The sequence below is a fragment of the Miniopterus schreibersii genome (genome assembly GCF_964146895.1).
Source record: "Miniopterus schreibersii genome assembly, chromosome: Y".
NCBI classification, from domain to species: Eukaryota; Metazoa; Chordata; class Mammalia; order Chiroptera; family Miniopteridae; genus Miniopterus; species Miniopterus schreibersii.
The window spans coordinates 2,952,779-2,968,631 of record NC_138120.1 but is presented as its reverse complement, the minus strand read 5'-3'; the positions used below and the strand labels follow the sequence as shown (position 1 = coordinate 2,968,631).

The window sequence follows — 15,853 nt, the reverse complement described above, 5'->3', positions numbered from 1 at the left end:
CGTTGACCTAAAAAGATCCGAGGGAAAACGTAAGCGTTACTAAGCGTACTTACTAACCTCCTTCACCTAAACCCTACAGGCTGCTTCTCCACTGAGATGTGAAACAGGATTTCAGGATGGCTACCAGAACCAAAACACGCCAAAAACAAACATGTCTTTGTCCAGTCTTCCTCCCTCTTTCTGAGGAAAGTTAACTCCTCCCCGACGAAGCTTTCGTGGCACGCGATACAACTCCACGGGCACCGAAGGCAGGGCCACAGAAGTCAACTTGTATCACTTATGGAGACAATTCCGATACAATCTCACCACGATGAACGAGAAATTTCTGAGACTGCGGAGAAGATTTATTCGACTACCTAACAGGTTCTTCTTCGAGCATGCGGTTAACTTGGCAGAAGCCGCCTAGCCAGGACGACTATGAATCTGGGCAGAACTGGACAGGTGACTCATCTGATGAGTTAACAGTTTCGTGGTGATTAATCCGTCTATATTGGGCTACGGCTTGGGGCTGACTTACAAGGCCAAGCCGGGCCTTCAATGCCGCTATTGTAACTGGGTCCCCAAAACTGTTTAACATTCACTGCGCCTCCCCATCAGACTGAACTTGAAATTACCCTCTTTCCTACCAAGCACGCGGCATTGCTACGCCTGCTGTGTCGCCCGTTAAAGCAGGGAGCACACCGGCCCGGGCAGACGCTCTCCACAACTGCTTGCTTCTGGCCCTTCAGCCACCTTGTCACTTTACCCACTGACATCAGAATTACGATGGACTCGCAGGCTGCATGTTATTTTTAAAAAGAAAAGGAGCGCTGGCCGGTGTGGCTGAGCTGGCTGAGGGTCCTCCCATGCACCAGAAGGTCGCCCGTTGGATTCCCGGTCAGAGCACATGCCCGGGTTGCAGGCTCACCCCCGGTAGGGGGCGTGCAGGAGGCAGTCGACCGCCGATGTTTCTCTCTCTCATCAATGTTTCTCTCTCCCCCTCTCCCTTCCTCTCTCTCTAAAATTAATAAAAACATTAAAATGTTAAAAAAAAAAAAAGGGGGGGGGGGAAGACTCTAACCTTCCCTTCCCGAGGAGCCCAACCAGTGTCTCTGCCGGATTCATGGCACCCTCATTTTGACTCCTGTTTAATAAATAGGGGGAAAAATTAAGTCCATGTGACTGTGACGGTTTAGCTAGACAAACTGCTTTTGAAGAATTCTCGCTTCCAAAAGGGAATTTTGCCCAACCAACTGCTTGGTTTCCTTCAGAAGCAGGACAGAGCACAGAAAACGCACTTAAGGGCAAAGCAGGCCGTGTATTGTCAGGAACCGCTGGGAAGGACAGGTGCCCTGGGAGAGGCCCCAGCTCCCCTGCTCCCTGTGGCCCTGAGCAGACGTGTCAATAGAGCACTCGCCCGACGTCCTAACGCACCCGGGCAGAGAGAGATCCAGGAATGCCCTGGATGCACCTGTTCCCTCCACGGACCTTTCTGGAGGCACCGTCCACATGTAGGAGCTGGGGCTCCCATCCCTGCTCAGCCCTGAACTCCCCCTGGCAGGATGGGAGAGGCCACGGCACCTGCAGCCACACACCTAGGCCACATGCCATCCGCAGCATCCCCCATCCAAACACCAGGTGGGACCTCCTGTGCCTCTGGGGTACCACTCAGATCCCTCGACTTCATCACCACCAGCAGCACAGGCTTCCCAATTCCTCCCCCACCCTTGCACCCATCTGCCCTTCTGTGGCCAGAGGGACCCCTGCCACCACCTCCTGCTTAAAAACCACCCAGGGCTCCCTGTGCCCTGGGAGCAAGGCCTGGGGTCCCGCCCGCCTCGCCCACCGAGGAGGCCTCCTTGCCTTCCTCTAGCCTGCAGGAAAGCAGCTCCCCCAGACACTGACCCCCTCCCCAGGCATCTGCCTATGGGTCGGCCAGCACCCACACAGCCGGATCCCTGTGCCATGCACATGGGGCCATCGAGGAACTGCCCAGGGGACAGGATCTGTGAGGGGCTTTTCTGGCCGGCCTCCTCTCAGCCAGGTCTTTGCAATTCAAGAATAAAGCTGAACACCTCCACCCATTTCCTGTTATCAAATACCAGCTTTACGAGCCCTAACTCACATTCCATACAACTCACCATTTCAAGTGTGCAGCTCCGTGGTTTTCAGTACACTCGGCGTTGGGCAACCATCACCAGTACCTAATTCCAGAACATTTCATCACCACAAAGAACCCTATGGCCATTCGGAGATCTTCCCCATCCCTCTCCCCAGCCCCTGGCAACTGCCAATCTGCTCTCGCCAATCACATCAACGTGACATCGACGGGATCATACAGGATGTTCTCGACCTGTTCTCTTTCTAACACATTTTTTTGTATTGATTTTTACAGAGAGAGGGAGAGAGACAGAAACATCAATGTCAAAGCAAAACATCAATCGGCTGCCTCCTGCACGCCCCCTACTGGGAATGGAGCCCACAACCCAGGCCTGTGCCCTGACCCGGAATCGAATCGGCAACCTCCTGGTGCACGGGAGGGTGCCAACCAACGGAGCCACACCAGCAGGGCTGCACGTGTTCATTCTGATGCAAACCGCGGGGGGGGGGGGGGCAAGGCTCTCGACAGCAGTCCTCAGACTGGAGCCAGCATCTGAATCACCTGGCCCATTCCCCGCCAACCCCCAGTTTGGGGTTCAGTACTTCAGTGGGGCCCAAGAGCTTGCACTTCTAACACGTTCCCCAAGATACTGAGGCTGCTGGTCTGGGGGCCAGCATTTGGCCCAGGATGCCTTGTTCCGTGATGACTTATCATGAGGAATGCTTTCTTTTTCAGAAACACCTAAGAGCTCCTTCCTTAGTCTCTATACCCACAGCCCCCCCCCCCCCCACACACACAGGTCCCCTTGGCCCTCGATCACAGAAAAGGGGCCCTGCAGGGCCTGCTTGGTCCTGGGGATACTCTGACCTTCACCCCCAAACTCTGACACATGGAGAGCCCAGAGGCAGTGTGCAGGTTAGAGACGACTGCTGTGGAAGGTGAGGGAGGGACATACTTAGGGATGAGTCGCAGATTTGGGGCTAAAGCTATGGACAGGGCTGGCAATGCCCGAGAATTAAGAGAGGCGACGGAAGACGAATGAATGATCAGCATCTGGATCACTGTGAGTCTGCGGGGTCCTGCCCAGGGTCCGGACTGCACATGGAGATTCACAGGTAGTCTGCAGACATCCACTCTTTCCAGGGAGCCAAAGGGGCCACAGAGGTGAGAGACGAGAGATAAGGGAAGGACCTTCGAGAAACCAACACTGCAGTGGACGGCAAAGGCAAGGTCCAGGGAAGGCCGCCTGTGCAGAAACAATGAGCTTCCAGGAGAACAAAACATCTTTTTCAGACGGGGTCATCTCAGGATTAAACTCTGGAAAAGCAGCCCAGTTCCCGTCTCAGGGCACAAGGAGGAGGTCCTTCAGCCGTCTGCAGAGGAGACCGTCCAATTCACCTGGGCACGTGAAATTTCACAACCAGGCAGAGCACCCTGAGGTGCCATCGCTTCTCTCCAAACACCACCCACTGGAAACGGGGGAGGAACGGGAAATAGTGCCCCCCTCTTCCTCCCAGGCTCCTAAAACTCTGGAGGCATCAGCTGGGTCCGATCTTTATGACTAAAGGCACACAAGATAAATCTGACTCAGGCAGCGGCAGGCCTATCTTTACAAGTCCAGATGTTTCCTTTCCAAGCTTTCATTCAAGATTCAGGGCGGCTCACCCTGAAGGAAAATGAAAGGAAAGGCTGAGCACCATAAAAAGCACACCATTGTCTAAACACTCGCATACTCGACCAACACAAAGCACTCCGTCGTCCAGAAGCTAGGGTTGTTTTTCATAGGCCTGTCTAGATAAAGCTAAATGATAAAACTCAATATATTCCATAACGCAAAACATGTCATTTTTTAAATTCCAAGCGGCGTAAACAAAACCAAGCTTCCTTTTAAGCTATCACCTGATTCCAAAGATTGTCAATAACGTAATTCTTAAGAGAATTACCCTGAAGCAATTAATAATTAGATCTATATGGTGCAAAACAGAGAATTCTGCGGAGGAGGAAAACCAATATAGCTATACTGCCAGAAACAAGATTATTATAGGTTTTGACGAATCTTTTACTTTATTTCCATTTTTCCCCAAGACAGTTACAACGTTTCTGCAAGAAAAAAAAACAACAGTATCACTGGGCTTACACATTTACAAGCCTACGTACAAAATTAGCAGAGGTAAGTATCCCGGTGCTTACAAATTTGCAAACACAGGCACAATTAACACAGGCAAGAGCTGAATTTCATCCGCTTCAGCATTTTCAAGCCAGGCAAAGAAATACCTTCCCCTCGGCTCTGAATGGGAGACAGAGCTACCAGTCCCGGGCTCAGGCCCCGAGCCCCCACCCGCAACACCCTCCCAGACTTTCTGTAGGTGCTCACAGGAGCACCTCCTCTCCCGCCCCCGGCTCCCCACACCAGCGCCGCCTGGGAATCTATGCACCTACATGTCCTTTTCTTTAATGGTCTAACTCTAGCGGCTATAGTTCTGTTTCAGGGGAGGAGGGAGTCATTAATCTGATAGAGGCAGCCCTGCTAATCAGGAGGGTTTTTGTATTTTAAGGAAATGTCTTTATTGGGGTCCCCACAATTCCCCGGGGTACGCGCGGCCAAGTTTAGCTTCGATGGACGCTGGGAAACGTAGTCCAAGAGCGTGTCCATGAGGAAAGGGAGCTGAGGACACGCGGCCTCCACGCCTGTGGGTCCCACCACATGCCTGGAAGGGCTCTACTCTTTCAGCTTCACCTTTCTTACGACTGACGCTTCCCAAACCACTTCTCTGAAATTCCATTCTTCTGCGCTGATACGAATGGACCTGAAACAGCCACCCTTCATTAATATAAAAGGGAACATTTTTATTAAAAATAATTGGGGGAGGAAAGAATCGTTCCAGTGAGCTATAAAAAGCCCAGCGAATGAACCGGTGCTGGACAATGGATGTGTATTTTAATGAAATGCTTCCTTTTCAAGTCCCACACGAAATGGTCAAAATCAGTAACAGAATCTCTAGGAGAAACGTTAAAATGTTGCCGCACAAAAATCCAGCCTGGAGTTTTTCCAGAGTAAACGGATGGTTCAGCACATTAACGTGACTTTTTACAGCTTTCCAAATTCTTAATGAAGCAGGATTAATTCGGGGAGGGAGAGGAGAGAGGAAATTTCATTCACCGGAGCTAGCTTTACACATAACCTCACTTAACCCCCATGGTAATATACTAAAACGGGAAAGCTTCCAGCGTTAAGGATTAGAAGTCAAAGACAGAGTGGAAGACCCAGCCACGTCTACAAGCATCGCCACTGATCACCGGCGAGGACCTGCCCTCCACACGGCACCACTGTGAGCAGGGGCAGAGGCGACCGCTCTCGCCTCCCCGGGCAAAGCAGGGCCCCTCTGAGCGAGCAGAAGTCCTCAAAACCTCTCCGCACCATTCCGATCTGCCGGATACACCAGAACTGCATCTTCAGTAGAGCAAAAACTTCCTCTCTCACAAGGTCCGACCAGCCCCAAAGAAACACTCGAAGCTGTGGGCCTTCGAGGAGCCCAGGGAAGCAGCCTGGCCAGACCACCCCCCCCACACACAGAGCCTCCAAGGAGCACTGGGGTCACCCGCTCTTACCCACCCGCGGACAGCAGAGCGCGGGACACTGAGGAGGGCCTCCCTCTAACGGGGAGAGAGAAGCCGGAACAAACTAAAAGCAGCAGAGCTCAGAAACTGAACGTATGCAGGAAGATTTAAACAAACCAAAACATCTAAACAGCCTCAACGGTAAGAGAGAAGAGCCGTGAAACAAGATCAGTGTGGCATCAACAAGGAACATTCGAGAACAACGAAAACTGCGCAATTTGTAAAAAACCAGGCGCAGCCATTTACAACTCAATGGGAAAACGGGAAGATAAAGTTGCACAAAGTCCCCCAAGAACAAAAATACAAAGAAATAAAAAAATGACATTTTTAAAAAAAACACGAGAGCCAGTTCAAAGGGTCCAGAAGCAGAAAGGCGTGTCCCTTCCCCAGCAATCCTGAACATGCGTGCAGAACAGACCACCACCTGCAGGGTGCCCAGGACAACTGTCTCAAACTGAGACTTCTGTGCCAAACACCACATTCACTGTTGAGGTCCAATAACGACATTTTCAGACACAAAAGGCCTCAAAACACTACTCCCCGTCTGTTTCAAAGTATACAGCGGTACCTTGGTTTTCGAACGTTTCAGGACGCGAACAGTCTTCCAGAACGGATTACATTAGAAAACCAAGGTACCACTGTATTAAAAGATTTTTTTACAAATAGGGAAGATCTGGAGGATGAATCAGTGATAAGTACATTTAAAAAAAAGCAAAAAAAACCTCCACAAAGTACCATTAACCTTAATGATTGTGAAAACTTGTGCTGGGAGGCGGGGTGGGGAATTATAGTTCATACCACCAGGCTCAGCACTGATAGGGCCTGGCAATCGAAGCAAACACTAAATATTAATTCAGTGGTCCTCAAAGGGGGTGATTTTTCTCCCCAAGGCACATCTGGCAATGCCTGGAGACGTATTTCGTTGTCACAACTAGGTTGGGGTTGCTACTGGCATCTAGCGGGTGGAGACCAGAGATGCTGCTACACGCCCCACGGGACACAGCTCCCAATGACACAGAATTATCTGGTCTAAAATATCAGCAGCGCTAAAGCTGAAAAACCCTCTTCTAACCACAAGTACATGGGGAGTGTGGTGGGACGGAGACGTATGGGGAGAAGGCTAAATCCCAACCTTCTATAGTCGGAAGTCACTAGTCACCTCCCAAAGGAACAAACACAAGGCGCAGCAATACAGCAAGTAAGCAAACGCCATGGAAAATCGGCTACAAAGTATCCATCCATCACCGTCTCCAGGGCGGAGGAAATGAGCTGGGGTGGGGGCTGGCGTGGCCGCAAGCCTGAGGAGCCACTTTGATAAAAACAAAAACAAAACTCAAAAAGATACACTAACACTGTATCCCCTCCCTTCTATGGAGGAGTAAAAATGTCCTGAAAGCTCTCAGAAGCCACCCTGCCTGGGCTCTCCTTGACCTTCACCGCGTGCCTTCCATAGGAAAGCCTTAGGCCCCTTTGGCCAAAGGACAGACAATCGGCACCCCTCCCTAGCCCACGGAGGCAACCGACATTCCCTACAGCTAAATACCCCAGGGATTGAAAACACAGCCCAGGCCCTGGCTGGAGTGGCCCAGTGGTTAGAGCACTGGCCCACAGACCAAAGGGCCTAGCTCAAGGTCACAAGGGCATGACCCCCTGGGTTGCAGGTTCGATCCTGCCCAATCCAGCACCTGCGGAGGCAACCAGTCAATGTGTCTCTCTCACATCAATGGCTCTCTCCCCCCACACATACCTTCCCCCTTCCCCTCTCTCTAAAAAGCAAAGGGAAAAAATATCCTTACGTGAGGATTAAAATTTAAAAAATTTTTAAAAAAACCAGCCCAGATACAAAGTGGTACTTTTGCTTTGCCATTCGGAACACCTGGCTTTTGAACGGAAAATAAATGATTTTCTAATGGTTACTCGAGTGCTCGTCCTAAGGTGTGTTCAAACTGTTGAACAGAACAGGCTCCTTCTTGTAAGGGACAATGCAAGTGTCCGATCCAACAGGGTCACAGGGAAACAGTTCTTCCAGGGTAGAGCCCGGGGTCGGGCGATGTCCTGAAAGGCCAGGAGAGCACCGGGTAACCCCGTGCCTTTTCCGAGAGTTGGCAGCTCCAGGGCGGGGAGGGGCTGCAGAGCCCCGCCTCCCAGCCCTGCCCCCCCACCCCCAGCCTGGCCACAGCATTTGAAAGTCAAAGCAGACAGACCTGAATAAAACGTCTGTTCGGCCTTTAAATCCTCAAATGATCCTGTCAAATGTTTATGCTGTGCCCGGGATAGGAGAAAAGCTCCCCAGAGCCCGGAAGAAACCCACAAACCTGGTTTTATTTGTGGCTGAGGCAGAACAGCCTTGGCAGGGGGGCCGCCCACCCACTGTCCAAATAGAAAACGGGGCCCTTTCGCAGCCAGGAGGCATTTCTCTGGCCGGGAACAGAAAGGTGGGTTCAGAGAGCCCAGCTCGCCAGGACAGGGTGAGACGCTTTTTCTCGGGCCTCTCATTATCACAGCCGTCTCCATGTAGCTCTCGGGCACCCCGGGTTTCATTTTCCCAAATATGACTGTTAGGGCATGTTAAGAAATACCCAAAACTGACCCGGGAAGAGCCCACCCATCCCGGTGGAAAAGTGTGATTGATATGCAGCTTACGCTCGCAGCTTTCACACCAGACAAGCCCCTGGATTTACAGATGTGAGTCAAGCCAAATTCATGTCTAAGAGAAAGACTCCTCCACCAGCCGAGCTCAAAGCCCGGGCACCAGCCCCGGGATGGGACCTTAGGCTGCCTGCCTGCACCCACCCCCTGCGGAGGACCCAGGAACTCCCAGGGCCCAGGATGAGAAGCGGCAGGGCCCAGCAGGCGCAGGCCGGGGCAGGGTGACACACAGCGACCTGGCTGCGGCTGGCGCGGCAGGCCTGCCAACTGAAAGGGCCTTTCAGCACAGGAAAGAAAACTCACCTCTTTCTAAAACCGCGCCATTAATTCTTCAATACAAATGAGCCTTCAGAATCACGCTCACCCGAACAACTCAGAAAACACTGCGGCTGGGACCTCACAATGGCAAGTGGTGGCCGTGGCGACCACAGTGCCCAGCACCTGGGTCTCCTGAGATGGCAGGAGCCCGGCCCTCAGCACCAGCCCAGCCCTCACTGCGACCATGCATTTCTGTATCTCTGCCGGGCCCCAGTAAAGCAGCAGCACCCCTCGGTGCAGGTACAGATGCAGGGCTGTTCTCAACCACAGAAATCCAGCAACACTTGCCCTGGCTGGTGTGGCCCAGTGGTTGGAGCATCGGCCCTCAGCCCAAAGAGTCAAGGATTCGATTCCTGGTCAAGGCGCGTACCTGGGTTGCAGGCTCAATCCCTGGCCCGTTGGGTGTGTGCGGGAGGCAACCAATCAAGGTCTCTCCCATTGATGTTTCTCTCTCTCTCCTCCTCCCTCTCTTCTACTCTCTCTAAAAATCAGTGGAAAAAATATCCTCAGGAGACGATTAACAACAACAAAATGAGCCCCTTCTCAAACCTCCGAGGCCCGTAGATCAGTTGTCAGTGCCGCCCACCCCCACCCACCCCCACAGGCCAGCCTTGGCCTTGAGCGTTCCCCCACGGGAGGTCGGGCTATGATTTCCATAGGACACATGCACCTGGCTGTGTGACGCCCCCACCCACGGGCCCTGATTCCCTTCATTCTCACCTGCAATGTCCAACCAGAGAGGACAGATTTGCCTCACATCTGATGAAATGTTTTAACAGTCTGAACCCCATGAGAGGGTGAGTCAGGCTGTGGGCAACCCAATCCTCAGCCCTCCCAACCCCTCTGGGCGGTTGTGTTCCCCCAAAGGCAACCTGAAATGGGGAGCGACCCTTGGGAGCAGGCCAGGCCCTATGAGTGTGTCTTGTGGGGCTGCTGGCCGAGGCTCTGACATTCTTGGGGGGGAGGGGGTCTCCAAGACAGGCTGAAGGAGGGGCCCGGCTTCATTCCTTCCCCTTCACAAACATTCCCGAGGCTGCAGGGGGCCTGCTGACATCCAGCTGGGGCACCGAACGCTTCCTGGAATTCTGGGCCCGCCCCCCCATTCCCCACTCCCACTGAAGTTTTCCCATTTGCTGGACCGACATGGAGAGGAACAGGCACGGAGAGCGGGACCCTGTGCAGGGACCTGGTACCTACTCGCAGGTCCTGAGAGTCCCGCATCCAGGTGCAGGCCCTGAAATACAAACAGGTCAAAGGCTGGCACTTTCTCAGGACACAGGCATTGTTCTGCTCGCTTCCCCACAGCAGCCTGGAGAAGCGGGTTGTGTGTGTTTTCCAGCCCCAGTAAAATGTGAAGCTCCAGGTCGGCGTGGCCACCTGCAGTGGGAGTCTGGTGGCACTTCACACAGGCACTTCAGATTCCAAGAATGCCACTCCCGGGACAGGACGTCAGATCCCCTGCACTTAAAACTCAACCCAGAGACAGCCCTTACCCAGCAGCCCCGCTGGATGCCTGTAAAACGCAGAGCTCTCTGCAGTTCCGGCTCCGATTTCCTCTCTCCAGCTACAAAACTGTGGATGAAGCAAGTATTTGTTTGAGTTTTACTATGTAAATAAAGCCTTTTATCAGGGCCAGAGCCTAGGAAGAAAACAGCCCTCCCTCAATGGCGGGCCACGCCAGGGGCCTCCAAGCTGAAGGCCCCACAGGCAGTGTCTTCAAAAACAATAAAACGCTAAAATTCTCACAACGCAAAGGTGGCACACATGGTTAACCTGGGGAGGGCGCTGTCCCACCCGGGGGCATTTAGCAGTGGGTAGAGGCCAGGGATGCTGCTAAACATCCTATAGCACAGGACAGCCCCACAAGACAATAACCCAGCCCGGCCGGGCGTGGCTCAGTGGTTAAAGCGTCGACCTAGGATCCAGGCGATCAGGGTTCGATTCCCGGTCAGAGCACATGCCCGGGTTGTGGGCTGCAGCCGATCAATGACTCTCTCATCATTGATGTTTCTGTGTCTCTCTCTCCCTCTCCTTTCCTCTCTCTGAAATCAATAAAGAGACATTAAAAAAAAAAAAAAAAGACAATAACCCAGCCCAGAGTATCAATAGTGCCAAGGTTTAAAAACTATCATCAGCCCTGGCGGGTGTGGCTCAGCTGGTTGAGGGTCATCCCGTGTGCCGAGAGGTTGCCAGTTCCAGTCCTGGTCGCCGGCCTGATCCCCTGGCAGGGGGCGTGCAAGAGGCAGCCCATCGATGTTTCTCTCTCATCACTGATGTTTCTCTCTCTCCCTCTCCCTTCCTCTATCTCTAAAGCCAATAAAAACGTATTTTTTAGAAAAGTTTTTTAATAAAAAAATTTAAATAAACTGTTCTCAAATGGATGTGAGGGAGTTATTCAAGGTGGCACTGCAACTGATTCCAGACAAGAGCAGCTGGCACCGACTGGAGGGAAAACCAGGGAGGGTCGGGGGCAAGATCTGGCCCTCAGGGTCCTTCTCAATCCTTGCCCGGTTGGCGACCTCAGGGAGCGTCTGTACAATGGGCTACGCAAGGTCTCCATCCGAAGGTCAGGGAATGAAGCAGCCTCGTTGGGCACCCCGCCTTCCGGTCCTATGATGCCGGCTCCTGTGAGGCTTTCTTATGAGACCTCCTTGTCACAACAAGAGTGTGTCCTCGCACTGGGTCCAGCTTCTCCAGTCAGACTCTGTTAAATAGGAAATGCGTTGTCTAAGACCCCAGAGCTCTCACCTATAAACTACTTAATCACAACGTCTGTTTTTTTAATCCTTACCTGAGGATAAGTTTATTGAGTTTAGAGAGGGAGGGAGGGAGAGAGAGGAACATTGATATGAGAAACACCAACCAGTTGCCCTGACCTGCCGGCAATCGAACCCACAACCTTTTTGGTAAACAGGATGACACTCGAACCCACAACCTTTTTGGTAAACGGGATGATACTCCAACCAACTGAGCCACCTGGCGAGTGCTTACTCACAAACTTTTTTAAATGCAAAAAAAAAAAAATTACAAGAATTACTATCTAATGATCCTAGAGATGTTTCTGTAGCTATGGGCAAAGATCGAAAGCTCCATTAGTCCAAATCCTGGTGGTGAAACAATCGTCCCCCGTCTCCACCACGAAAGCCTATTTCTGCTCTTTAAGTGGTCAGAAGTGGACACGCGTTCCTTCTAATAACGGCATAGTCCATTACCAGCCGCTGTCAGTGAGCATCGCTGATAATCCAGGAGGGAAGACAGGCATGTAACATGCTGCCGGTGTCGCTCACGTGTGCGTGTGCCAGCGTGCATGTGCGCACCTACATGCGAGTGTGCGTGAAAACATACCACGGAAGCCCCGGCTGCTCTGAATCCTCCCCATCCTAAGCAAAGAAACCACAACCCTCCAGTCACGTTGAAGCATCCATAAAAACTGTTACATGAGCCAGGTACAGACCCTCACCGGGGCAGGAAGCCTGGGATGCCCAGCAAGGGACAAAACTGGGAAAACACGAACCTGGTCTCCAGGGGAACCTTTCCTCCCCCGGCACATCACTGGTCATGCGGCTTAGACCCCCTGAGCATTCATTTCCTCCCTAAAGATAACATCTACGCCTCAGGTGTATTTCAGCTCCAGGCCCAGAAAAGCAGTAAAACCAGACAAGTGGCTGCCTCAGGACCAGATACATTGACTAATACCCCCCCCCCCACCCCGGCACCGACCAATCAGTGGAGACCACGACCCTGAACCAGCACACCCAGAAAGCTGATGACTATTCTATTGTGACACTCCCCTGAAACCTCCCCTAAGATTCCCACCGGCAAGAAAAAGAGAAATACACTCAGGACAAAGGGCCCAGTGCAGGCTCCCTACCAGGGGAGTATGCCAGAGCCATGTCCTTCTCCCTTCTTCCCTCCGAGGGGACCCCAGAGACTTGCAACCAGGGGAGCAATGGGCCGCGGCAGCTCATCCCAGGCTTCCCCCGGGAACCCGTCTCCAAGGCCCTCTTCTCTCTCTGACTTCTCAGCGAGCCCGAGCAGCCCACCTAGGCTCTCCTGTTGCTTCCTCTGGACACGGTCCTTGTTTCACCATCCCAAGGACATTTTTGCTGCCATCAAGGACCCAATACCCTTTGGCTCAGCGCTGTGTAGCCCTTCCCTTCGGATATCCCCAATCCCTTTTAATTAAATAAATGTAATTTTTCTTTATTCACCATCTGAGATGGTTATTTAGCCTGCCCACGCACCACCGACCTTAACCTTTCAAAAAAAACACAAAGCGGCAGTTTAAGGGAGGGACACACGAGCATCTCAGATAAGAATCACAAGCATTTTTGTCTGCGGAACCCTGAAGCACAGTCCAGAAAGGCTGTGTGTACACTGCTACTGGCCCAGCCACTAAAACTTTCCCCAAAAATACCCTTAGCAACTACCGTGGGAGCTAACCAACAGGCCGGAGCAGGAGCAAACTGCCTCATGTGCCCTGAGAAGGCCCCAGCGCGTGTCCACTGGGTGGTATCGCTCATCTCCTTTAATTTCCAGAATGGGCACCTCTTGGACACGGAGAACAGGAGGCTGCTAAGAACGCACTGGGCTTTTTAGAACTTTGGGGGCCTCTTGGGCAGAGAGAACAGGCCACTGGGTTTTTTACAACTTGGGGTACCTGTTGTCGGATGGGTACTAGATTTAGCAGGGTGATCAACGTCATGACGTATAAACGTGTGATCGCTGGGTTGCACACCTGGAACTCATCGAATATTGTCCGTCGACTAGGATTAAAAGCAAACGAACGAAAAAACTAGTATGCAAAATATAAGAAAACGGCGGTGCTTTGGGGTCGCTTTGGTAAAACAACTAAATCTGAAAGCGACTCCCAGCTTTCTCACACTGTGTAAGGCCGAACAAGCAACACTTCACCTTAAATAATGTTTTACAACTTATTCCACCTGCTGTAAAGGCAAGTTCGAGGAAGACACGGGGAGGGGGAGGGGCAAAATTAGGTTTATAGTTGTCTGTGTGGGCAGTGATACAGTGATTAACACATAATGATACAGGAATAAACTGTGTTTCCTGTACTCGCAACTACAAACCTACTTCTGCCCCACCACGAACGCTGAATCCTGTATCTTTTCTTAAAAAGAATACTATGACTTGCTGAACATCGGAGTAATTCACCCAGAGTCTTTTTTAACTTTTACCACCACAAATGCCCCGTAACACCTTTACTTAAAAGGTACAGGCAAGCCCTAGCTGGGTGGCGCAGTTGGTTGGAGCACCCTCCTGTACACCAGAAGGTTGTGGGTTCGACTCCTGGTCAGGGCACGTACCTAGGTTTCGGGTTGGATTTCAGGTCTAGGCGAACATAAGAGGCAATGGGTCAATGTTTCTCTCTCCACCCCTCCCCAATAAAAAAAAAAAAGTTGATACACGAGTATATATTTTTTAAAAGGCTACAGGCAAAACACACTTCAATACACAAACATGTGTGGAAAGTTCCCTTGCGGGGCCAGCTGTAAAATGCCTGCCCACCATCTTTTCAGGGAACCCTGTTCAACATAAACTCAGGGCCCTGTACGCAAGCCTCCCCTCAGAGTCGCCAGTTCTGCAAATGCAAACACGAGAGAAAACACGGCAGAGAAAAGTTTGCTGCCTTCTTTGCTACCGAACAACAAAGCCACACCACTTCCCAAACTGATGACCGCACTTGGGGGGTTAGCAGTCGCCAGACCCCTTCCAGCCGAGGTGAGGCTGGAAAGCCCGGGCAGCCGGTAGGTCACCTTCAAGCGCTTCCAGCAGCCAAGCACTTTTACATTTTAAAGGGAACTTTGTCCCTAGGAAGAACCCGGCCCAACCCTTCCCCAAACAAACACACCAATCCACACTTAGAACCAGACGACAGGAGGACTATTTGGCTCCTACAGCTTCGGCCGGTCCATTTCAAGATGGGTTTTCTTTTGGGACAAGAGAATTCAGTTCTAAAGCACCCCCCTTTCCCGCTCCCCCCACCCCCAGGCAAAACACATTCCTGGTGAGACCCCTTAGGGGGTTTTTATTATTGGAGCTGAAACCCAGTGTTAGGAAGGCGCCGGAAAAGTTCCTGTGCGTTGCTGCAGGTCTCCGGAGCGCCAGGGGACTGGAAGCCGAGAGTCAGTAAATATTTATGGGCTGATGGGAATCGAGAAGCTGGGCTGGCGGCAGCTGCTGGGCTGGGTTTCCTAGCGATAAGGGTGCAGGTCCGCGGGGTGCAGACCCCAGGGTCCACAGGCGCACACACGGGGGGGGGCTCCGTACACTCCCGGGCACGTGGCGGCGTTTCTCCCCGGCCCCTGGGCAGCCCTACAGGTGCAGGCCGCTGCTGGCGACACCAGGAGTGACAAGGGACCCTGCCGGGCTCCTTCCCGAAGGGGGAGGGGAGGGGACCCGGAACAGAAGCCATGTAAACTCTGCTCGGAGCCCGGAGCCAGCAGGGCTGCTGGTGGCGCCCGGACCACACACCTACCCGCGTCCCGAGCCCACCTTCCCGCAGGTGATCCAAGCAGACGCGCGCCCTGGAGCCGGGGGCGCGATCGCTCCGCTCCCGCCGGCGCCCCCACCCGCTCCGAGCCCCCGGCTCGCCTGCGGGCTGTCACCGCACGGGTCCCGCGGTCGCCCTACCTTGGTGATGACCAGCGGCTCGCCGTGCTCGCGGCCGCCCTTCAGGGTGAAGCCCCACGGGGCGCCGCCGTTCAGCTGCACCTCCACCAGGCGCCCGCCGTCGGCCGTGCGCGCCTCGGCCTCCGCCAGGCGCTCGGGCCGAGCGCGGGGCTCGGCGCCCTCCATGGCGCGGGGCGCGCAGGCTGCGAGGCCCCTGAGCCCCCCGGGCCCGCCCGGCCCGCGCCCATGCACCCCGGGAGCTCCGGCTGGCCGAGGGCGAGGGGCTCCGGGCGCCCGCCCTGCCGCCGGCCACCGGCGAACTTGCGCCGCAACTTGAGAGCAAAGTGCCGGCCGGGCCCGGGAGGGAGCCGGGAGGGCTGGCGGCGGGAGGGCGGGCCCGGAGGGGGCGGGCCGGCGGGGCGGGGCGGGGCGGGGCGCGGAGCGGCGGGCAGGGGGCGGGCGCGCCGGGGGCTCGCGCCGCTCGGCGGGCAGGGGGCGGGGCGCGCTCTAGCCGGCGATGTGCCCGCGCGGGGAACGGGGAGGGGGTTGGCGCCGGAG

General features: G+C 53.7%; 1 protein-coding gene across 1 annotated transcript in view; it reads right to left on the bottom strand.

Annotated features, from left to right (window-relative positions):
* Positions 1 to 15,653, bottom strand: part of LOC308551963 (protein Shroom2-like) — a 99,823-nt gene extending 84,170 nt beyond the window's left edge. Inside the window, exon 1 of the mRNA XM_081126889.1 lies at positions 15,317 to 15,653. Within this exon, the coding sequence (XP_080983015.1) occupies positions 15,317 to 15,481 (165 nt within the window). The 5' untranslated portion in view covers positions 15,482 to 15,653. The remainder of the gene's footprint in view (positions 1 to 15,316) is intronic.
* Positions 15,654 to 15,853: the final 200 nt, after the last annotated feature.